The sequence below is a fragment of the Balaenoptera borealis genome (assembly GCF_965194805.1).
Source record: "Balaenoptera borealis genome assembly, chromosome: 17".
Lineage (NCBI taxonomy): Eukaryota > Metazoa > Chordata > Mammalia > Artiodactyla > Balaenopteridae > Balaenoptera > Balaenoptera borealis.
The window spans coordinates 4,750,114-4,775,283 of NC_138876.1; the positions used below are offsets into that span (position 1 = coordinate 4,750,114).

The 25,170-nt window shown below is 44.1% G+C and overlaps 1 protein-coding gene across 1 annotated transcript in view; it reads left to right on the top strand.

Moving 5' to 3' along the window:
• Window positions 1-4,736: 4,736 nt before the first annotated feature.
• LOC309615294 (protein FAM135B-like) overlaps window positions 4,737-25,170 on the top strand; it is a gene marked incomplete at its 5' end in the record, with an annotated part of 40,871 nt that continues 20,437 nt past the window's right edge. Inside the window, 2 exons of the mRNA XM_082364700.1 lie at window positions 4,737-4,753; window positions 24,615-24,813. Coding sequence (XP_082220826.1) covers window positions 4,737-4,753; window positions 24,615-24,813 — 216 coding nt within the window. The remainder of the gene's footprint in view (window positions 4,754-24,614; window positions 24,814-25,170) is intronic.

The window sequence follows — 25,170 nt, forward strand, 5'->3', positions numbered from 1 at the left end:
ACTCCTTGAACCCCTTCACCAGCGCCCCCTCCACACTGCGTCAAATTTCAAGTCCTATCAATTGGGACTTTCTCCCCCTCCTCGGGTCCTTTGGGTCCTCTCCAAGCCCACTGACATCACTGTGGTCAGGCTCAGTCTTCTTTCCTGGGCTCAGCCTCCTCTCCAGCCTCACTCGCTTCACGCTCCAGCCCTCATCACTCCCGTGGACACTGTAGTAGCAAAATCAGACCTTCAGGGGCTGCCCCGCCGGTGTCCCACGGATGTGCTTTTAGGATACTGCACGTCATCCCAACTTTACTATTTAAATATTTTCAAGCTTTTTTAAAAGAGGCAATGAACCACATGTTCATGCCATTGTTTCAATGAGTGTTTACACATGGAAGACCCATCGAAGAGCACAAAATGGCATCTACAGTCTGTCTGGGTTCAACCCTGGTTCCACATCTTTGAAACTGAAACAAGTGCCCGGTGCCTCCGTTTCCACATACGAAAACGACAGCAAGAACGGAATGGCTCTCACAGGGTCCCCTTGAAGATTCAGTTCAGTGATGCAAGTCCCCTACCAGCAGTAGTAGTGTTCAAATATCAGCTCCTCTCCTCCTCATCCATCCCCATCCTCAACTTGTGCCGGCGTTGCCTGTTCTCTGTGCCCATGTTTCAACTGTGCACCGTTGCGGGACTGACTTAGCAGATGTACCCGTCTTTAATCCGGCCTGGCAGGCACAGAGCTGATCACATGACACTGTGCCCACAGGCACCCCTCGTAGCACCGTGGCCAGGGGCCTGGCTGCCAGGTGGGGCTGCTGTGTCACTCAGCACAGGGTTGTGGTGTGACATGAGAACAGACCGCATCCCAGGTCATGATAATCCGGTTGTGTGTGATTTCAGCACTGCTCCAGCTCCCCATGCTTCACAGTTGGCTTTAATATGCATGAGGAAGAGCATGTGTTCAATATAATTAGAGACGGAGCTTAGAAACTAAAACTGATCCCGAACTTTTCTTGTGGAATCAATTTTAGAACTCTGAGCAATATCAAGGCAAATGGTGATCATGGGGGGATTAAAATAAAAACAGCACCAAAGGCAATGTTAGGGGGGTGGGTAGGGGCAACCAAGTATTTATCACACAGATACAAACGATGGGTATTGGAAATGTTCAGTATCTTGTGCAATCAGAAAAAAAAGCTTATCTAAGCCTCTGTAGCTCCTATTTCAATCCTGCATGTCAATCATAGCTTGACATGGTTTCTGGTTTCATGGATTTTCTTTAGCACATGTTATACACTTGAAATACATAAGCTATATTATATTAACAAAATCATGCTTACATATGTTACCGACTTGCCTTCTGTGTAAGATTGAGTGGAGGGGATTGGGGCCAGGGGAAGATGGGGCTCCACTGCCTAAAAATAATTCAGTGTGATAAAATTCAAACATGGCTCCACACAGGAAACTCAGAGCTGGTTCCAGGGAAGATTTAAGCTGAGGTTCATTCATGCAGAGTCACCAGCAAATACCCAGAGGTTAATGTCAGCACTGGGGATAAGTTTACATGTGGAGGTTCTGTGGGTTTTGAAGAGAAGGCAGCCAAGGATGGCTGGGGCCCCATGAACACCTAGGCTGAGCAGATGAAAAGAAGCTCATGAAGATGCCTGAGGAGGGCAGCCAGAGAACTGAGAGAAAAAACAAGGATGGGATTGGATTTGAAAGAGGGAATCTCAGTCCATAGTGCCAAACGTTTAGAGAGAGTATTTCTTTTTTCTTAATTGAAGTATAGTTGATTTACAATGTTATGTTAATTTCTGCTGTACAGCATAGTGATTCAGTATATATATATATATATATACATATACGCATACATATTCTTTTTCATATTCTTTTCCATTATGGTTTATCACAGGATTCTGAATATAGTTCCCTGTGCTATACAGTAGGACCTTGTTTATCCATTCTGTATATACTAGTTTGCATCTGCTAACCGCAAACTCCCACTCCATCCCTCCCCCACCCCCTCCTCCCCCTTGGCAACCACAAGTCTGTTCTCTATGTCTGTGAGTCTGTTTCTGTTTAGTAGGTAAGTTCATTTGTGTCACATTTTAGATTCCACGTATAAGTGGTATCATATGGTGTTTGTCTTTCTCTTTCTAACTTCATTTAGTATGATAATTAGAGAGAGGTTTTTGATACAGAGTAGGAAGCATCCAGTAGCTGGACATTTCTAAGCTTTATCTTCAAGGTCTTTGAAATAAAACTGTTCAAGTTTTCCCCTGACACACGCCCTGGCTCAGCCTGGGCTATTTCCCATTTCCTTCAGGAAGTAGTTGCCTTTGCTTGTTCTGTGATACCTACCAGATGTGCTTAGCCCACCCACTCTGTCTTTTCTTGTTTATGTCCTACTATATTACCAGATCATCACATTCCTCTTCCTATTTACACAAGCTTTTTATCTTCCACGTAAGAGTGACCTTGCTTCTTAGAATCTTCCCATATTTTATCTGAACATTCTTTGTAATTCTTACTGCTGATTACCATGTATTCATGTTGCACGTGCACCAGCGTTCCCACTAGTGTGCAGGCACCTAGAGGTAGGACATTTTATGCATCTCCCTTTGTCTGTCCTCGCCTTTGCTTCTTTGCTCCTACTTCTCCTTTAGTACTTTTCTTGAAGTCCATTTCCCCCAGGAAGCCCCCCCCCTGAACTGGCTGAGTGCTGGTGCTTTTGGCTCGTGGCAGTCGTCATGGTGTGCATGTATTCCTGTGAAAACCACTTGACTCCTCTCTTGGTCCCTGCAGCCTAGAGCTCAGTGAAGGTGAGGACCACGCTGTTATGACTCCTTTCCATTCTTAGCGTGTGGCCCAGTACCCAATGCGTGGTGTCCGTTAGGGACAGCACTCATGTGCTATAGATAAGGAGACATTGCCTCTATGAAATTGTAGCCCTGAAGATTCAGTGTCAAAGCCACCATGGGAACCTGCATGCCAGGTTCCTAGACCAGTACCCTTCCTGCTAGACTAGACTGTTCTCACCTTGGAGCACAGTCTGAGAAACCCATCCCCTGGGAGCCTTTACTGTTTTGGGGTGTCAGTCTTCCTTGGGCTTGTGCATTTGAGGAGCCTGGGCAAAGGGATTCTAACCAAAGTGATGAACCAGCCATCCTGGGATTGTAGAGTTGCATCAGGAGTTGTGAGGAACTGTTGTGATCTAAATCTTTCTGGTTAGTTCACTTTCATTGAGAAAAGACTCCAAAGATCATTGCCTTGAAGTCATTGAAATAGGAACCAGAGAAAATAGACTTAAGTGCAAAATACATCAGAGTTTTAGGGCCAAAAGGAACTTTAAAAAGTAAGCGGACACAAAGCACCGAGCTGATCTCCCTGTGCTATGCGGCTGCTTCCCACTAGCTATCTATTTTTTTTTTTTTTTTTTAATTTATTAATTAATTTATTTATTTTTGGTTGTGTTGGGTCTTCGTTTCTGTGCGAGGGCTTTCTCTAGTTGCGGCGAGCGGGGGCCACTCTTCATCGCGGTGCGCGGGCCTCTCACTATCGCGGCCTCTCTTATTGCGGAGCACAGGCTCCAGACACGCAGGCTCAGTAGTTGTGGCTCACGGGCCCAGTTGCTCCATGGCATGTGGGATCTTCCCAGACCAGGGCTCGAACCCGTGTCCCCTGCATTGGCAGGCGGATTCTCAACCACTGCACCACCAGGGAAGCCCCCCACTAGCTATCTATTTTACGTTTGGTAGTGTATATATGTCCATGCCACTCTCTCACTTCATCCCAGCTTACCCTTCCCCCTCCCTGTGTCCTCAAGTCCATTCTCTACGTCTGCATCTTTATTCCTGTCTTGCCTCTAGGTTCTTCATAACCACTTTTTTTTTTTTTTTTAGATTCCATATATATGTGTTAGCATACAGTATTTGTTTTTCTCTTTCTGACTTACTTCACTCTAGAGGGGTGGGATAGGGAGGGTGGGAGGGAGATGCAAGAGAGAGGGGATATGGGGATATATGTATATGTATAGCTGATTCACTTTGTTATACAGCAGAAACTAACACAACATTGTAAAACAATTATACTCCAATAAAGATGTTAAAAAAAAAAAAGAAGGTACCAGTAGGCAACATGCAAAAAATAAAAAAAAATAAAAAAAGAAGAAAGATTAAGTGGAAACCTTACAGACCCAGAGTCATTAAATGAATTGACCGAGGTCGCTAGTCAATGGAAAAGCTGCTATTTTAATTCAAGAACTTGAAATCTAATGAACATTTTCACCATAAATGATTGTTTTTGCTCCATTATGAAAAAGGCCCTCCATTTGCAGTTTGAAGAGTCAGAAATTCATTTAAAATTCCTGAGTTTTAACTTCCCCTGGGGAAGAAGAGGCCTGTTTTGTTTTTTTTTTTAACTGTTTAAGTTTGAATTTATTTATTTATTTATTTATTTTTATTTATTTATTTTTAACATCTTTATTGAAGTATAATTGCTTTACAATGGTGTGTTAGTTTCTGCTTTATAACAAAGTGAATCAGTTATACATATACATATGTCCCCATATCTCTTCCCTCTTGCATCTCCCTCCCTCCCACCCTCCCTATCCCACCCCTCTAGGTGGTCACAAAGCACTGAGCTGATCTCCCTGGGCTATGCGGTTGCTTCCCACTAGCTATCTATTTTACGTTTGGTAGTGTATACATGTCCTGTTTTTTGTTGTTCAACCAAATGGCTCAAACGGCATGAAGCTCCTAGCATGGTAAGTGGCACTCTTGAAGCAGTTGACTTTTTGGATTCTATACTCCCTTTCTCTGTCAACAGTGACCTAATTTTCCTAGGGAAGTGTCCCTCTTCCGTCTTCTCAGCGGTGTGGCCTATTGATTCCCAGCTCCAGGCCTGGCTTTGATGGACTCAAGCAATCAATATATGCCTGGGTCCTGGACAAGGACTTCCAGGGAGGGACTTGTCTTCTCTCTCTAGCCTCCTGGTTATTGGGGTGCTAGGATGATAATTCTGAGATTGCTGTGCCCATGGTCCCATTGTATGAACAGCCTTGGGATGTCCACTGTACAGTCAAAGGGATGCGGAGAAAGAGAAAGCAGAGAGGGATTCAGCGTTTTGAGTTTCATCCCTTGGCCAAGGAATCAAGCCATACCTGAAGCTAGAGCTACTATTGGATTGAGAAGTTTTCTTTCTTGTTGAAGACAGTTTGAACTTTCTGGCCCTTGGAACAGCTGTTTCATGAATACAGATGTTTAATAAGAATGTCCTTAATTCCTCTTAATTTAAAGTAAATGTCTTTGAAGACTAGAGTAGACAGTGTGATGTCCCATAGTCCACCTTACTTTAAGAATCACTGGTTTAGTTCCGTAAGGACCTGCCAGACACAGGTTTCTCCACCAAGAAGATTATAACCCCTCCAGGTTGGGGAATTTGATGTAAGTCTTGGTCGCGTCCATATTCTCCTACAGCACTCGGCACAAGTAGGCACCCAATAACAGTGCATTTAATGGATGAATGCACAAACTTAATTTGTTTTGCACAAGGTTCACAGGAGCTAATGGTAGAAGAGAGAATAATAAAGGAATCAACATTAATTGGCCATCTCATTAATTTGCTGCATAAGTAACACCACTCTGTCATTTTAAAAATTTCAGTATTTTATGAATTGGATTACATAAGTGATCTATGACTAAATTCTCCTTGAGCATGTTACAAATCAGGCTACAAATATTTTTTGTAGCCACTATCCAAATGCGAGACCCCACCCATCCCCAAAGAAACCATGGCTAACTTGCGGGTATACATTCTCTGCATTTCATTTCATGTTCTACTCACCAAGAGATAATGGGTAGATTTTTTTTTTTTCTTACTTTGACAAAGTCTGTTCACATATGCAGTTGGAGACCAAGGTGTGCGGTGGTCATCTCACACCTGCGCCTGAGAGTTGATTGTGTTCAGCTCTTCCCAGGTTTGGTGACTTCATGTGGGTAGCTTGAAACTGGCCATGGAGGGGGTGGAGGACTGTTTGCACCAGGAAATCAGCAGACATTACAAATCAGTTCTGTTTGGAAGCCAGTTTTTAGACTTGTGCTGGCACGCCACTGTTCGGGGGCCATTTGTACACAATGACGCCTCAGACAGCATTGCTGTGCACGCCTCCTTGTGCGAATGTGTGAGGACCTGCTCTAGATGACAAAAAGCCCCGTTGCTAAAGCATCCATCGGGCGTGCAGATTTAAATGAAAGAAAACTGCCGGAAGGCGTTTCAAAGTTCCAGTTCAAACTTCCACCAGCAGTTCATGAGGATATTTCCCTGCACAAATCTAGTATCTTGTTTTGTCTGCGTTTCCCTAATCACTTTCCTTTCATGTGTTTATGAGCTATTCTTATTTTCCCTTTTATGAGTTTCCCATTTACAACCTTTGCTGCTTTTTTTGGATAATTTGCTCCTTATTGATGTAATTTTGTCTCCTGCCTCCTGCCAAACACAGCTTTGCTCACGATTCCTCGATGTATCGTGTAGAAAATATCTTCTCCTAGTCTGTAGCTTGTCCTTTATCTTTGTTTTAGACAAAGTCATGCTAACCTTTGGAGTCTGATGTTTCAAAGCTTTTGCTTCTCAGCTTAAGTTGAGCTTTCCTGTCAATCCTACAAATAGGGATGTATTCTTCCGAACAATCTATGGTTATAATCAACATTATTCCCAGTTAATAGCTGGGGAAACTGAGGCTTAGGGAGGAACATGGTGGGATTGGGATTTGTATCTGGGTCTGTTTGGCTTCACCATCATTTTCATGTGAGCTGGTGTTCCATGCTGCTAATGGGGTGCAACCTCAGGGATCCTGTATCAGCAACTCCACAGACCTCCCTGCTCAATCAGCCTGCCCTGGATCTCCATCTTGTAATTGGATGTGTTTCACTCACATAGACTTTCCCTGCCGGGATCTTCTTGTCACACACGTGGTTCCCCTGAGCTGCCCTTAAAATGGCACCAGGTCAGCTCTCCCTACAGATCTCATGTCTGGTCCATAAATAATGTCTCCTTTGCCTCAACAAATTCTGAATGTCTAAGCTTATCCCAATGCATTAACCTCTCTCCTGCTGCGTGGAGTGGCCTTAATTTCTGAGGAGTCAAACATGCACTGGTCCTCTGGTCCCCGAACCGGAGGGGTCTGTATTAAGCTGTTTGGGTAGGCCCTCCGTGCTTGGATGAAAGGAGGTGACACCTCTTTTCTCTCCTCCATTGGAGGTGGTGTAAATAGAGACTGACTTCGTAGCAACAGCTTTCTCCAAACATCTGTATGTTTGTTCTCTCTAAAATCCTTTCTTCCCTCTCTACCTGATGCCACGTCACTCCTCTAATCTAACTGAGGAATTTAGAGTCTTGATTCTCATCCACTCCCTTTGTGAGCCTTGCTTTTGAGTCTAGCCCTTCACATTGGTTTGTAGGGTCCGTTGTGGCCACTGTCAAACTTCAGTTTTAATAGCCCGTAAGATGCCTCTTTTCACCTTTAGGTCATACGCTTCCCGCACCCCAAATTAAGTGTGCCATATTCCCTTCCGTTTCTCTTTTTGTAGCATTTATGATGTCATAACTGAATGATTACTCGAGCATTTCTTTCCCCCCCACCCTTACCACAGTGTAAGTCCTAGGAGGACAGAAACTTGCTTACTGCCATGACTCACACACCTGCTATCACAGCTTTGTCCCTCAGCACTGAGGTGTGGAGTCCGTGGACTGATGGATGGATGAAAGAATGAGTAGGTGGATGACAAGAATTTCACATCACTTCCAGGCCTCATTGAAAGATGCGTTCCCTTTCATCTAAATTCTGTTTGAAAGCTTCACCTGAGCACACGTTCTCCAGTATTGATTGCCTTGGTTTAGAGCAGTTTGGGTCAATATTGTTAAAGTTTAAAGCGCGAGAAAAGTCATGACTCCTGAAAATGAACGTTCTTGTTTATCTTCGTTGAAGTCAATGCACTTTGCCTCAGCCTTCTGAAATACGTGCCGGTGGGTGACCCATATTTTCATGGATTGGTAGCAATGGTGCTAATAAATTTCTATTGATGTTGCAACTGACTATACCAGGCACTGTGCTACGTATTTTGTAAATACTGTTGTATCAATTCTCATAGCAGTCTTTGGAGAAAAGTATCTCTGTTTCCATTTTCAAAGGAGGAAACCGTCTCAGAGAGTTTATAAATCAGTGGAGTCAAGGAGTTGGGCGTTTCTGAATCATTGCCACAGTTGCAGTGCTAGTGTTGTTTCAAGTGGATAACTCGTTTGATGATTTTTTGTAATGATCAGATGAGAAGGAAATGATTTTTTAAAAGATATTAAAAAGTCAGTAGGTTAGAGTCTTTATCTATTTTTTCAAACCTAAAAATATATACTTTAAAATTTCACATTCAACAAATATCTATCAAGCAGATAGTTCTGTTTGAGCAAAAAGGGCCTGTCTTTCACAGAAGACTTGGTCTAACGTAGGAGATTATTCAAACAGTCAAAGTCATTTTTACACCAACTAATATCACAGTACTCAGAGAAATGCGTTGTGTTAAGAGGGCTTGTAATCATGGGTTTGACAAGGTTTAGGGCGATGAGAGAACATTCTCTGGGGAAAGAGATGGGTGAGCAGAAGTTGGCGTGAGCCACAGGGAAGGGAAGGGCCACTCCAGGTAGAAGGAGCGGCATGGGCAAAGGTGATGCAGTGACAAAGGGGGACGGCAGGCCACTGTGGCTGCGGAAGAGTGAACAAGGGAGCCTGGAACGAGATGAGGATAAATGGGGGCAAATTGGCTTTGAGGACTGTATTAGGGCAAAAAATGTTTCCTTTATCCTAAAAGGAATGGAAAGATACTGAAGGATTTTGAGCAGGGGAGCAGCTTGATTCTATTTGTGTACTGAAAATATGCTTCCTTGGAAATATTGTAGAGAGACAGACCAGAAGCAAGGTTGAGCAGAACAAAGGCCATTGAGCCGTCCAGGTGAGAAGCCAGGTGAGCCTGGGCAGGTTGGTTGGTGGTTGAGATGGAGAGATGAGGGCTCACACTCAGAAGCTGGAGGGAGACAGTGACTCTCAGATTTCTGGTTTACACGGCAAGGTGGCTCATAGAGCCATTTACTCAGATAAGGAACGTTGGAAGAGAAACCAGCATTTTAGCTTTTTTTTCCCCCCTCTAGTGGTGGTTTGAAACATGTTAAGTATGTGCTGCCTTTGAAAATCCAAACAGAAGATCTCAAGTAGGCGACTGGACTTCAAGGTCTTGAACGTAGAGGAGAAGTCTGGGTTAGACACATGGATTTCATTGATTGGCTATGTACTGCATTCCGTTTTACGTACAGGACTTGGAGAATGCATAAAATAGGCCAATTTAGTGCTCTCATAGGGCTTACATTCTGGTTGGAAGAGAAGACAGTCAATATGACTCCAGCAGTAACTTAAGTAAAACAAACCATTGTAAGGGAGGTGGGGAGTGACACTGAGGGCAGCAGGGAGGTGACTTTGATAAGGAGGCAGACGAAAGCTACCCTAGAGTCAAGAGGAAACTAGTGGAACTTGATTTCACAGAGGCCATGGGGAGAGGATAGTTCAAGGAGGAAGCATTGACCGACATTGCAGAAAGTTTTTGAGAATTCAAGTACAACGTGCATTAAAACTTTCCTGGACATCTTAGTGACAGCTAGCGCATTCATCACCTTGATAGGAGCTCTTTGGGTGGTTGTAAGGGTCCAGAAACTAGATTTTGGGGGCACTGAAGCGTGAGTAAAATGATGAAGAAATGGAGACAGCCAGTAGAGGCATTCTTTGGGTAAGCGTCACTGCTCAGGCAAGGAGGGAAAGAGAGTGGTAGCCAGGAGGGCTGAGAGTTTTGCCTTTTGTATGTATTTTAGTTCTAACGAGAGAAAGTTGACCTCGCTTAAAAGCCATTGGATATATATGGAATCTTAAAAAAAAAAAAAAAAAGGTTCTGAAGAACCTAGGGGCAGGACAGGAATAAAGATGCAGATGTAGAGAATGGACTTGAGGACACGGGGAGGGGGAAGGGTAAGCTGGGACAAAGTGAGGGAGTGGCATGGACATATATACACTACCAAATGTAAAATAGATAGCTAGTGGGAAGCAGCCGCATAGCACAGGGAGATCAGCTCAGTGCTTTGTGACGACCTAGAGGGGTGGGATAGGGAGGGTGGGAGGGAGGGAGACGCAAGAGGGAGGAGATGTGGGGATATACGTATGCATATAGCTGATTCACTTTGTTGTACAGCAGAAACTAACACACCATTGTAAAGCAATTATACTCCAGTAAAGATGTTAAAAAAAAAAAGCCGTTGGGAAGGATCTAGTTTAGAAGTTAAATACGTAAAATAAAGAAGGGAAAATCATTACAGTCATTAAAAGTTTACTTTTTCTCAGTCCCAGTCCTATGGCTGCTGAGATGAACTACATGACTGAACCCCAGGAAACTCAAACAGACATTAAATAATGAGGAGGTGAGGTGTGATTGCGAGGCATGTGATGCCGTGGCACCCAGCATGCACTGGGGGAGGCCGCCTCTGCCGGGATGTCCCAGAGGAGAGCTGCCCGCATCTCCTGCCCCCAGCTCATGCCAGGTGGGTGATGGCGGTTGTGGTGCACATCAGCAAGGTTGCACGATCACCTCTGCGCCAGAGTGGAGACGTGCAGAAAAATGAGCCTGAGAGAAGAGGCCATCTGGTAATTGAATCTAAATCTGCAATAATTGATTCTGAGGACACAGGCCTAGGTATGCATTGATTTTGGAGCCCACTGGCCAAGCCTTGGCTGACACCCAGGCAGGTGCTGCTGCGACTTTCCGATGCTGTTTATAGAATTTGCTCGGACACAAAGGCACTGAAACAGCCTTGCAGACAGTCCTTCAGTGCCCCACTGAGCACCAAGGGAGGGCGTTGAGGGGCAGGAGGAAAAGCCCTGGACTTGGAGGCTGGATTCTAGGTTCCACTGCTAGTTCTGCCCTTGGGCTGGATTCTCCATCTTCTTGAGCCTCCCAGTTCCTATCTGTGAAATGGGTTTACAGAACTATGTGATTTCCTTTTAGCTAGTAGTCCCCACATGGATGTGTGGATTCTCAGACTTAGGATAGCGGCTCAGATGAAAAAGGAAAATTTGTCTTCCTCACTGAGGACTCAGTCTACCTTTGGAGATAACCAGGCTAATGCTCTACCTATTACTTTGCCAGAGTCTTATTGAGCACCTCGTTTATTCAAAGCACTCACCTAGGTCACAGGGAAGACACTCAAATGACCATCCTATTGTCTGTGCTTTCAAGTAGCTTGTAGGACGATGTGGGGGGGGCATGTGGGTGAGGATAAGGTGATTCCAAGCTGAATAAAGTAGAAGGTGGAACATACACAACAAAGGTGTGAACATGGATAAAGCACACTGTTAATAAAAATAATGACGCCAATCACTGTCTTATCTAACTTTCACAATAACTTTAGAAGTAGAGGTTTAGAAGAAGAGGTTTTTATGGTTAGTTTACACATGAAGGACATTAGGCTCAAAAAGCATAAGTAATTTGTAAGAAAAATCAAAAATGCTAATTTGAAAAGATGCATGCACCCTAATGTTCATAGCAACACTGTTTACAATAGCCAAGAGATGGCAACAACCCAGGTGTCCATGGACAGATGAATGGATGAAGAAAATGTGAGATTATATATATATATAATGGAATATTATTCGGCCATAAAAAGAATGAAATTCTGCCATTTGCAGCAATGTGGATGAACCTAGAAAATATTATGCTTAGTGAGATTAGTTAGAGGCAGACAAATACTGTACTATATCACTTATATGTGGACTCTAAAAAAAATAATACAAACAAATGTATATAGCAAAACAGAAACAGATTCACAGGTATAGAAAATAAACTAGTAGTTACCAGAGGGGAGAGGGAAGGGGAAGGGGCAAGATAGGGGTATGGGATTAACAGATACAAACTATTATATATAAATAGATAAGTAACAAAAATATGCTGTATAAAGCAAAGGAATTATACCCATTATCTTGTAATAACCTATAATGGAGTATATACTATATGCTATACTTCAATAACTTTTTTTAAGAAGACTAAATGAAAAAATGTAAAAAAAAATTACAAGTGAATGGAGAGTCTGAACTTGAATGCAGAGCTGATTTCAGAGCCTGGGCTACTTGTAACTACAATGAATGGGAAAATCTCCATGAAGAGGTGACGTTTGCAAGGAGACACAGATCTTTGAGATGAGGATGAGGCCATCAATTAATTAAAAAAAAAATTAATTGTGTTCTTTTACGCCAGGCTCCTTGCTAGAAGCTAAGAATGCAGTGGTGAGTGATGTATTCTGCAGTCTCAGAGGAGAGTCACACAGAACTGTAACTGCACGACAGGTGGTCTAAGTCAGCTGCCGCAAACTGCTCTGAGGTCAGGAGAGGGAGCAATGATCTCTGCCTGGGACATTGAGAGGATGTCTGAAGAAGGGACAAGACAAGCAGGGTCTATGGTGAATGAAAAGAAGAAAGCTTAGTGGGGAAAAGGTCATAGGAAAAAGAATATTCAAAAAATATTTATAGATTACCGACTTTGAGCAAGCGCTATGCTAGGACCTCTGAAAATTATCGATGACATAATTTGTATTAGTTTTATTAGCTTTTATGTCTAATCAGAAATAAACTTGTATTTGACATGGTAGAAGTCACTCTCAGCCAGTAACTCCCTCCCCCAAAAATAATTAAGAAAGTAATTAGAACATTGAAAAGTAGTGTTCATTTTAGCGAACCATAGACATTGCTTCCTGTGATCTAATTTGGTAATCATGACAATACCATAATTAGAGATTATAGCTGCATTTTACAGAAAGCAAAGTGATGAAAGGAACATCACGTGCTTGTAATAGGGAAAAATCGAGACACTAACCCAGACCTCTTAGCAATGCCCCTCCCCCCCAAGTCCCAGTGGCCTAAAAAGTTCTCTGACATTCCTCACGCCATCTTGCCATAGCTCTGTAATTGACCAAACACCCATTGATCACCTGTGATGGGTTATAAGTGCACGAGTCAAAAGGTGAAACTGTTGGGGGAAATCATGACATTTATTCATGGGAAGAGACTGATAATGGCCTTCTTCAAGAACAGGGACTGTCTCATGTCCGCAGATCCGTCACGGACCCTGGAATTCTCAATATTTTTGATGAATGGGGTGTAAGTGTGTTGAGGGGGTACAGTCAGGAATGGAGCATCTTCCGAATGCTGAGTGAACGTGTAGGATCCACATTCCCTCTAGGCTGCGACGGTCAGAGAAAGCTGCTGAAGGGGAGAGTGAAGTCGGCCAGGAAGATGGGGAGGGATCAGATCCCAGCTCAGTTCCTCAGGGTCCTACTCCCTGAGGTGTCAGCACCACATGAGTGGGTGGTTACCAGACACTCCAGCTGTGCTGAGACTGGTCCGGTTGTAGGCTGGAGCTAAGAAGTTCAGATCAAGAAATATCTCAGAGTTGGGTCAGGGCATGGGGTAGACACCCTTGTGTCCTGCATTTGCTGGGTGGGAAGTTGAAGGTCAATTGCTAGGTTCAGCCACTGCCAGGTCTGAGTCAGAGGGACCCATCAGAGTCTAGGACTCTAAGGCATGCAGACCAACTTTGAGAGCCTGGGGGTATCTAGTGATGGAGATGGTTTGTGTTGGAGAGAGGAGAGCTGGCCCTGGGGTAATTTCCAGGTCCACGCACAGATGCTTCTGTGGCACTTGCTGCAGATGCACAGCAGAAGGAAAAGATACTGATGCAGGGAAGGGAGAAGTAGCGGCTGCAAGGCCACCCATGTCCTGGAGGACGGGCGCTCAGGTTCCTCTGGGCTGACACTGAGTTTAGAGGGAGAAGGAGTGAGACGAAAGCATGGGACTCTGAGAAGCAAAAAAATAACTCCTCTAGCTGCGGGGACAGGTCTCAGCAGAGCGGCTGGGCTGACCTGCACGTGGTTTGGAGAAAACATGTTCATTTTAACGAGGGGCGATGTTCAGCCAGTGCATCTGGTAGGAGCAGTTGTCGGGGTAGCCACTGCCCTCAAATGCCTAAGCCGCCCCCCCTCCACTGGCCAGTTAGCCTGGTCCCTCTCCCAAACCCTCGCATTCCCTGTAGTCCATAAATAAAGGATTTGTGCCTGGCACAGCAGATGGCCTACAGGACCCTGCTCGTCCCTGTGCCTGGCACGCATTCTGATTGGTTGGTACCTGTGCTAACCATTTGGGGTATGTGCCCTAACAGACAGGGGTGTAATAGAGGAAGGTGAGGCATTGGAGGAGAGTCCAGGTGAGAATGGCCTTGACTAGGGGGAGCTCCCCTCATTCACGGCTTGGGGAGGGGACAGTGGTGGCTTCAGCTCTTGGAGAGAGTTGGGGCCTGGGGCGCAGCTCTCTCTCTGGACTGGTCAGTCTTGGCTCAGCCATGGCCATGGGGCTGATCTTCTGGAGGGGACTTCCATCTCTGTGGAAGAGAAAGGCAGAGTGACCACCTGTTCTTACCTACTCAGCAGTGCCTCTCGGCACTCCGGGATATTTTCCTAGCAAGTCACAACTGCCCCCTACATTCTGTGGTCTCCCATTAAGGCCAAGGTCGCCTTGGGCTGGGGAAGGGCTCTGTGCTCCTTGGAACATGCCAGGCCCATGACTGGGCGGGGATGCTGCAGCTCTTACAAAGATTTGATTAGCTGCAATCGTGCTATACTTAGTTCTCCTTGGGAAGCATATGGCCGAGGCAGATGGCTCGGTAAAGTCTGAATCACATAAACAGGGCTCTTTGCCTCCCATTTGCTGGGTCTGATGACTTTTTAACAGAATGGGTTTCAGAATTAGAAGGTGGAGCCTTGGTTATAGCCCTCTCAGAAAACCCCAGGCTGTATGTTTCAGGCATACTTAGCACTGGCTCTTTGTAAGGGAACGGGATAGGTGTGGATTCCGGGTCGTCTTGAGGACATAGCAGCAAACAGATTCCTAGCAGCAAGCTGCTTGAGCCCAGATTCAGTTCAGTTCCACAAATGTTATTAAACGTTGTTGCCAAATTCTCAGTGATGGGACGACTTGGAGCCTTGGTCAGTCATGCGTTTTATAAATATTTGCCTGACCTAGACTTCAGGAAAAGACCTGGCTCTGTGCTAAACCCTCACCTGGGCTACAGCTTCCAAACTGGTCATTTAGGGCCAATTCAACCATAGTAGGTAATTTAGATTTTATTCTAAATGCAATGGGGGGAGGGCGGTGATGAAGTCTGGTTTATATTTTATATGAATAGACTAAAGAGTAGTAATAGTAGAAGTAGAAATAAAGTTTTCCATATTCTCTATTGAGAGAAGATTATGAAGTGACCCAGAAGGGATTCATCAGAACCACATTTTGAATGTAAACCCACAGGATTTATGGAGGATTGGGTGAGAGGGTAAGGGAGAAAGAGGAATCAAAGATGACCAGGAAGGGCTTCCCTGGTGGTGCAGTGGTTAGGAATCCGCCTGCCAATGCAGGGGACACGGGTTCGAGCCCTGGTCTGGGAAGATCCCACATGCCGCGGAGCAACTAAGCCCGTGCGCCACAACTACTGAGCCTGCGCGTCTGGAGCCTGTGCTCTACAACGGGAGAGGTGGCGACAGTGAGAGGCCCGCGCACTGCGGTGAAGAGTGGCCCCCGCTTGCCGCAACTGGAGAAAGCCCTCGCACAGAAACGAAGACCCAACACAGCCAAAATAAATAAATTAATTAAAAAAATAAAATCACCTAGGCCAAGCCCTAAAAAAAAAAAAAAAAGATGACAAGGAAGTATTTTACTCTTTGTGGTTGAGAGATTGGGGGAGGGTGCTTGCTTCGGCAGCACATATGCTAAAATTGGAACGACATTAGCATGGCCCTTGTGCAAGGATGACACGCAAATCCGTGAAGCGTTCCATGTTTTTGATTCACTTTGTTATAAAGCAGAAACAATGTTATAAAGCAGAAACTAACACACCATTGTAAAGGAATTATACTCCAATAAGGATGTTAAAAAAATTTTTATAAAACCTAAAAGCAACAGGAGACTGAACAACAACAAAATTAGCCAAAAAGGAAAGAGTACTGTAAGAATGATAATGTAAAAAAAAATGATATAAAAATGAGGACCATTTTTTTCTTCCATTATTTACCAATAATAAAATAACAAGAAGTACTTGATTAAAAAAAAAAAAAGAGAGAGAGATTGGGGGAGGGACACAACCAAAGGTTCTATATTGGGTATGTAAGTTTATGGTGTAGATTTGACATCAAAGGAGTAATGTCGAGCCGGCGAGGGATCAGGTCCACTCAGGAGAGAGGTGCAGCTGGAGTCAGGCATTTGAGGGTTCTCAGCTTGTGAGTGGCGTATAAAGTCTTGGAAACAGCAAGACTTAGATGGAGGTCTCCAACACAGAGGCGGGAAGGGCAGGAGGAATCACCCCAGGGGGAGCAGGGAGAGGAGAGGGAAATCATGAACTTAGCTACTTTCCATCAGCAGGCGGGTGGGGAGGGGGAAGGGGAAGCTGGGATGAAGTGAGAGAGTGACATGGACATATATACGCTACCAAATGTGAAATAGATAGCTAGTGGGAAGCAGCCACATAGCACAGGGAGATCAGCTTGGTGCTTTGTGACCACCTAGAGGGGTGGGATAGGGAGGGTAGGAGGGAGGGAGATGCAAGAGGGAAGAGATATGGGAACATATGTATATGTGTAGCTGATTCACTTTGTTACACAGCAGAAATTAACACACCATTGTACAGCAATTATACTCCAATAAAGATGTTTAAAAAAATAAAATTAAGATATACAGTGTAAAAAAGAAAAACAAAAAACAAAAAGAAACAAACAAAAAAGGAATCTTCTTCTTGCCACCCTGGTGAGTCAAATCATTATTGCCATTTTCGTCTGTGAATGAAGTAAGGCTGGGAGAGTTAACGTCTCACTCGAAGACTCCCAGCTGTAAACAGGGAGATTCCTGAAACTCTGTCTTTCCAGGCAGTGCCCACTGCCCTGCTCCAAGCCCGCTGTCTTCCCAGGATCAAGAAACAATCGAGGATTCCCTTTCCACTTCCCTCGAGAGTTCTGCTAGCAGCTGCTAGAATTCCACTGTGGGTAACGTTTCATCGTCACATCAGCTGCCCGCTTCTCCCCATCCAGTAGTATATTCACTGCCGTTTCTCTGAGAGCACCTGTTAAATGTTAGACTCTGTGCCCGGTACACTCCTAGGTCATCTCATTCAACCCTCCCAACCCTTGAACTCCCATTCCCAGGTCACAGGGGCGGAAACCGAGGTTCAGACCAGGTAAGTTCCCTGTTCACAGGTGCGCGGTGTACAAATGGCAGAGCCTGGAGGAAATCCATGTCTTTGAACTCCAATCCATTTCTTGTCCTTATAGAAGCATGAGGAGCAAGGCCATGGACTGGACTCTGTAATTAGAATACAAATGGAAACACCTGAGACTGCACAGGGGTTAGGACCCCAGTCTTGGGTGACTGGAGTGTATTAGAGGCGGCCCTCTGGCCTTTTACTTTTGAAATTACATAGCAGTGCACATTATTGGCTAATAAAGTGTTACCAAGTGCTAGCCTGACTGGGCTCATTCTAATAGGTAGGTGAGAAGGGTTTATAATTAAGTAATGAAGGCCACTCAGTGTTGATGGGAGGCTGCTCACGGCTAAATTACATCAGCAGCCCCTGTTCATTTTCAGGAATTTAAAGGGTATTTTTTTCTTTCCTGTGTTCTTTGGTTTAGTTGCCCTCCTTCTGCAAGTATGAATTTCTGCCAGGCCACGGTCTCTCCTTTGTAAACTCGAGTTTTCTTGCAGATTAAGATAGGAGTCAGACGTCCTGGGAACTGGAGCTTCCCCCAACATAGGGAACCTTCCAAAAATCATCCCTTTGTATCCCTGCCTTCATTAATAACTAATTAATTGATTGATTCAGTGCATATTTGAGTGAGAATAATACGTAAGGCCTGCTGTTCCATCATGCTAGGACTTCAGTTCTTTTTCTGCGAAACAGAAGTGATGGAGTAACGTGAGTGCGGTGAGGAGAGAAAAAAGTTTGGAAGTATTGCACTAAACATTGCAGGCTAGTCCTTATCGTTGCTGTACCATCACCAGTGACTGGTATTATGTCTAACATTGTCTCTGGGGTCGTTTAGTTAAATAATAAATGAGTAAACAAACTCAGAGATGAAAAAATGAAAAGAAGCACATGATTTGGAGTCACCATTCTACCATCTACTATTGATACATTTGCTGCAGAGGACGTAACTTAACCCAATGATCCTGAGTTCCCTCATGAGGGAAATGAAGACTCTCATACCCAAGGTCAAGTGAGATGAGGAATATAAAGTGCCTGGAGCTCAGACCAACCAATCCCAGGCTAACTTTTGTAGAGCAACGTGAAATGAGCAAAACGGTTTTGAGTCTGTTACATCTTACAGAGAAGTGACTTTTTCAAACCATAGAGTTATAAGTAACAACATCTGTGCCCAAACCCAGTTTGTTGTACATAATTTGCTCCCTCAATTAAAAGTGTTAAAGTAGCCTATATAAGATGTTTCAAATAATGCAATGTATCTGGAAAGATGAGAAATTCGTTCAGACAAGGAGAAGTCTGTGGAGGTGAACAACTAAGGGACTACTCATCCCTATTCCACGGATAGATGTTCCAGACAGGAGCACCCCACAAGGAACCCTATGATTGTTTTTGTTTTGTTTTCGTTTTACTTTGTTTTATTGAAGTATAGTTGATTTACAATGTTGTGTTAATTTCTGCTGTACAGCAAAGTGATTCAGTTTATATGTGTGTGTGTGTGTGTGTGTGTGTATATATCTATGTATACATACATACATACATACATTCTTTTTCGTATTCTTTTCCATTATGGTTTATCACAGGATATTGAATATAGTTCCCTGTGCCATACAGTAGGACCTTGTTGTTTATCCATTCTATATACAATAGTTTGCATCTGCCAGTCTCAAACTCCCAGTACATCCCTTCCCCACTCCCCCTCCCCCTTAGCAACCACAGGTCTGTTCTCTATGAAGGAACCCTATGATTGTTGATTACTGAATCTGTGTTTTTTTTTTTTTTTTGCCTATGACTTGATGCATAGCAGGTGATTCATAAGAATTTAATGAATGAATTAATATATTTTATAGCAAAACCCATAGAAACATATTAATCTGGAGTTATGGTTAAGGCTTACACTCATCTCTGTGGGCACTAAAACAAAATATTCAATATTCCATGTACAGAAGGGTCAAGTAGAAAGTAAGAAAAACATTTGCTTTCTTTCAGATGGCAATAAAAATGACAACTAAAATGCAGCCCTTTATTGATGTATCATCCATCTGATACGCTTCAAAAATTGAAGGTGCCAGTATGTTCACAACTCTTTGGATATTCCACAAACAGGCTTGTGTCTCTAAATGCCCTGTTGGCAGACGTGCCAGCATGCCTCCCCCGTCTCAAATTGTCCAAGAAGCTCTGAGATTCCACAGTGGACCAGGGTCCTTTTCTGAATGCCAGGCTAGGAGAAAACTGGGTTGCTTGGTCCCTTCCTCTGGGCTTCTCGTGGCCGTGCCAGAGCTCCGTTGAAGGTGATTCTCTAGAGTTCTGAGAAGGCTCGTCCTCTCAATGGTGAACTTGCTTCCACAAGCATCCCTACAGACCTCGTGGGCACAAGCCTCGGAACCCCAATGGCATTGCTCTACAAAGCCCAGCCTTTGTGCCGGGATAGATGGGTCCACAGAGCTTTTCAGGTCCCCATGTAACAAAATCAACCTGCTGCTTATAAACCCCTTGCCCGTGGGCAACATCCAGAGGCATCATTTCAGGCCCCAGCTTTCTTCAAAGTCCTTCTACTTCCAGGAACAAGTTTTCCACGCCTGATCCACACAGTATGTTAATACCTCCTACATCAGGAAAAGTCTGTCCCAGTGTAACAAACCTCCCCAACTTCCAAACTCCAGAAAAAGTCATCAAGATCTTGGTCTCTTTGCTCCCAGAATTTCCTCCTCTCTCGAAGCAGACTGTTCCACTTGTACTCCTGTGATAGGGTCTCCAGGGAAGGTAGCCGCCTTGATGGAATCACAGAAGGTCATGCCACACCTCTCTGCCCTGGCAGTGAGCGTGCAGTGGCCTTACCAGTCTGACAAAGCTTACATGATACTGAAGGTCACTCTGCTCATTCCCTGGAAAAACAGTGAACACCTGCTTCTGGTGGCTTTTCTCTTCTGCCTACTCTTTGAAACAGTTAGAAACAATAATAAACCTTGGCTTCAAGGTGACTTTCTGTCCTTCCTGTTCCTAGAAATAGCCAGACAATTATCTAGTGTAAAGAGTCATCATCATTATCATCTTCATCTTACCAGGAAATCTGCTTGGGTTTTGAGAATTTCATAGTTATACATACACCTCTTTAGTTCTCATCTCATCTGAGCCTGACATTCATCACGTAAAATAAGCTGGGCGTGACTCTTGCTTCACTTAAGCTCCTATTTACTGTCCTGCCCAAGGCCACATAGCGAGAAAGTAGTGGGGCAAGTCTAGGACACCTATTTTTGCTGTGCTGAAGGAGATCCTGTTCTAAACCATAGAAACTCCAAGGTTCTGACCTTGAGTTGCTCATAATCTGATTTGGCTTTTTTAACTTCCATAAACTCTAATGTTTTGGAAGGTTCTCCCATATGAATGTGGCCTGGGTTCGAAGAAATGCTATGATAGCTTCTTAGAATCTTTGTTTTCAAATAGCCCAGACCTCACCCAGCCATCCTCAGGCCTGGAGGGCTGGAAGGGGTCCCCCAGAGTTTTGACTGCTTAGCACAAACCTGATTCTCTGGGGAGCTCCTGTGTACTGGCAGAGCCACGACTATGTTCCCAGAGTGGGAGTGAGATTCAGTCTACAAGTCAATGCCCATGAGAGCTCCCTGGCTTGGACTCTGAGGTAGAGGGCCCATGTCAGAGAAGCTGCACCTGTGCTTTGTAATCTGTGCTCACGGAGCCCTCTGGGGGCTCTCAGCAGAGGGAAGGTAACTCGAGTTGTAAGCATTTAGAGGCACATAGATATGCAAAGTATTGGTATCACTCATTTGGGGGGAAAGAAGCAGCAGAACCTAGAAGTTTTTTTACTCTTGCTTTCTGGTTTGAAGTTCCAGATTAAACTGTTTGGACAATGGGAGCCATTGAAGAGCTCCTCTCTCTCATCTGCTCTGCTCCCTTTTTCCTACTCCCCTCCTCTTCCTTCTATCCCCTTCTCTTGCCCCTCCCACCTTCTTTCCATCAGACTTGTTTTCCCTCAAAGCTCTAACTCTCCTTTCAGATACTCATCCATGGTATCAACCCTGACACCTACAAAAGAAGACAGATATTTAGGAAGACTAATCTACACCTTCTCATTGGACCACTGGTCTGGTCTCCAAACAATAAGTAAAAACAGTCTAAAGATAATCTCGAGGTCTATCCGTGTTGCTGCAAATGGCATCATTTCATTCTTTTTTAATGGCTGAGTAATATTTCATTATATATATATGTATATATTATATATATATATATATATATATATATATATATATATATATACCACATCTTCTTTATCCATTCCTCTGTCAGTGGACATTTAGGTTGTTTCTGTGACTTGGCTATTGTAAATAGTGAAGTAAGTCAGACAGGTAAAGACAAATATATCATATCACTCATATGTGGAATCTAATTAAAAATGATATAAATGAACTTATTTACAAAACAGAAACAGACTCACAGATTTCAAAAACTTATGGTTACCAAAGGGGAAACAAAGGGGGGGATAAATTAAGAGCTTGGGATTAATTTACACACACTACTATATATAGAGTGGATAACCAGTGGGAACCTACAGTATAGCACAAGGAACTCAGTGTTCTATAATAACCTATATGGGAAAAGAATCTGAAAAAGAAGGAATGTATGTGTATATATGACTGAATCACTTTGCTATACACCTGAAACTAACACAACATTGTAAATCAACCATACTCCAATAACATTAAGAAAAAAAAAGTGTCAGAATATTTGAAATAACACTTGGGATATACCAAGACATGTTCTTCTCACCAATGTAAAATTACAAAAGGATAAAACAAAAAAAAAAAAGATGAGTTTGTGATTTCAACAACAACAAAAAAGTCTAAAGAGAAAAGTGGCTTTTTACCCCAGTGCTAGGAAGCGGCAGCCTCCCAAGGTATGAGCAAGGTCTTTCAGAGTAGAGACAGCAGGCACTGCCCTCACCTCTAGGTGCCCAGAACCTGGTGCCTAAGAGGGTGAGGAGAACAAGGTGTGAACCAGCGCCCTCTGTCTGCCAAGGAAGGTCCTGCAAATGAGCCAGTCATAGAAAGTTCAGGAAGTGGCCTTGCTGAGGGGAAGAAAGGAAGCTTTCCTTCAGAATGTCAGGAAGAGAGCCAGGATAATGAGCAAGGTGTCCAAGTGTGGGCTGTCATTGTTGAAGAAGGGAGAATCCCAGTGGGAACAAAGCAGGCAGGTGCTGTCTCAGTGATGCCCACAACCCCAGAGGGTGTCTTGTGATCAGTGAACCTTCCTTTGCGCCCTACTTACTAGTGATGAGAAAATGCCACAGAAAGTCCCACAGGGCATCAGAAATGCCTTATCCTGGGCTTAATGGGGCACCTTGGGATGCCACGATCTTCTGTAAATACTGCTGAGTCCTGTGGTCTAGTTTGTCAATCTGCTCAAAATCAGAGGAGCCCAGTCTCCCATAGATATGTAGCCGGTGGAAATGTATTCAACAGAAAGTGCTACGACCTTTCTCGAAACACAATGAAAAAGTCATCCTACTGCATTTTGCATGCCTAGGACATGCTTGATCTTCAGATCTTGATTTATTTTATCCTCTTCTGTCTACGCTGATCCCAGAAGGTCAGTGTGTGGAGATGCCCGTTTTTCACATGGAAAGCTGCTGTTACAAGGAGTGATGTCACTTGCCCAAGAAGGCAAGTGATTGAACTGTTTTGCTGGCTGTCCCTCCAGGTCCTAGACGGCTCAGTGTTGCTCTGACCTTCAGAGTATTTACCCCATCCATCCTCTGCCACGTTGTCAGTCTGGCTTATAGATCAACCAGGCCTTGACAGTGATAGAAAAAGGGCTGGTGCAACAAATAAAAACAGAAGGGCATTTGCACGCAAGGATCACTTCTGTGGAAAAGCCACATCAATTTGAATCCAACAGGTCTAAGTAGGGCTGTGTCAGGCCAGAAATTTTATTTCCTTCACGATGAAGTGCAAATTGGAGCATGAACATCTGTGCAGCCTTGGAAACGACCTGGGATTTTACATTTCTTTTTCCCTACTCTGAAGCTACAATGCAGGTGTTAAGTGTCACTGTGCGTGGGGAGGTGACAGTAACCCTTTGTCCCTGTTTCCAAGGGACTGTTCCAGCCAGCTAGGGACACTGCACAAGGCACTCAAGCCGTTTTCCTTTGCTGGTTGGGCTTTTTAAAAATTTTCTTGCTTCCCTTTGCAATCACACTGTTTCCGTTTTTCAGTAGAGCTTTATAGCATACCTGTCTTTTGCTAGGAAATGGGTGCATTTTAATTCATTCACCCAAGACGTCTTTTCTCAGTTGTTAAGTAGGTGGATGTGAGGATGAATCCACACAGCGCCTCCTCGTATAGCGACTGTCATGACACCTCCCTCCTCTTCTTTGAGGCTTGGTCTCTTCATCTGTGGTGAAAACTTACCCTAGCAATTTTCTGTGAGGATTAAGGAAAGAAACACATTTGAAAAGCACTTTGGAAGCTGTGAAATACCACTTGGCCATTATTATGAATGAGTTATCTTTGCTTTATATTATATAAATAGTACCATTATTTATTTTAGAAGGTTTCTATATTTTTCCAACTCTGCAGTTTGTGTGTTAAGTGATTTGGAAGAATTCACCCATTTTCTCTTCATAGTAACCCTGGTCAGTGGATGCAGGAAGATCTCTTAACCTCCTTGAGTAGGTTTATCTTCCTGGAATTCAACTTAACTTTGAGACAATGTTTAGGGATTAGGGTACATCTAGAATGCACTGGAAGACATCGGATTGAACAAGTTGCTTAAAAAACTGGATATCTAATGTAATTAGAATTAGCACATTTATCTAAAACTCAAGACAGAGCATCCTTCCTATGTGCTGTGCAAACAACACTTTCAGGAGAGAGAGATTCTGTGGACGCTAGGATATCCTTGTAGAAGGCCAATTTCTGTTTTTATCTCTCTGCTTTTCTCCTCATTATTTTCAGGACAGGGGGATTATGGAAGGCTTTATGAAGGAGGGGATATGTGAGCAGGTAAAGAATTTAGCAGATACTAACTTCCAGCCAAGGAGCACTGCCCATTGCATGACAAGTGATTTAGCCAAGATCCTATGACTTATAAAAGGACTGAAGAAGGTTCTTTCTGAGATGCCAGCCCGATTCAGTGACCATAAATCTTCTGTGATGGAATCACATTCATCTGTGGCTTTTGGTCTTTGGGAATTGGAGTGCAGTTTGGGGCCACTGTTTTTCTTGAGCTGGACTGACCCCCAAGGAGGCTGCCAATCAGGGCAGGACGGAAGTCATGCGCTCCTACTGGTTCTTGTTTTGCAGACAGCGGCAGCCTGCGCTCCGCCTGTGTCCATGAGAGCACCGTGCACAGCCGAGTCTTTCAGATATTATACAGGAACGAAGAGGTGCCCATCGGCGATGCCGTGATCTTCCGAGCTCATTTGCTCTTAGATGGTGAAAGGGTAAGTCCCGGAATCTTCCACCAGCCACAAATGGCCGTTCCCTCCTGTACCTTTTGTATCCAGTGCGAGGAGAATGGGACATGAAGGAGATGTTGTACATTTGCTCTGAAATCTGACAGATCGGGACTGGTGATTTCAGAGCATTCCTGCACTTCCTGATTTATTCCTTTTTGTACTCATGCTTTCGTTCATATACTTGCTTGTTTCATGTTCCAAGCGGGTCCCATTGACTAACTTGCTGACCGTCTGACTCATTCCTCCTTTGCCCATTTGCTCGTCTTTCTGGGCCTCCGTCAACAGGTCAATCAGCAGGTGTTTGCTGAGCATCTGCTTTGTGCAGGGCTTGGGGCGGGCCCT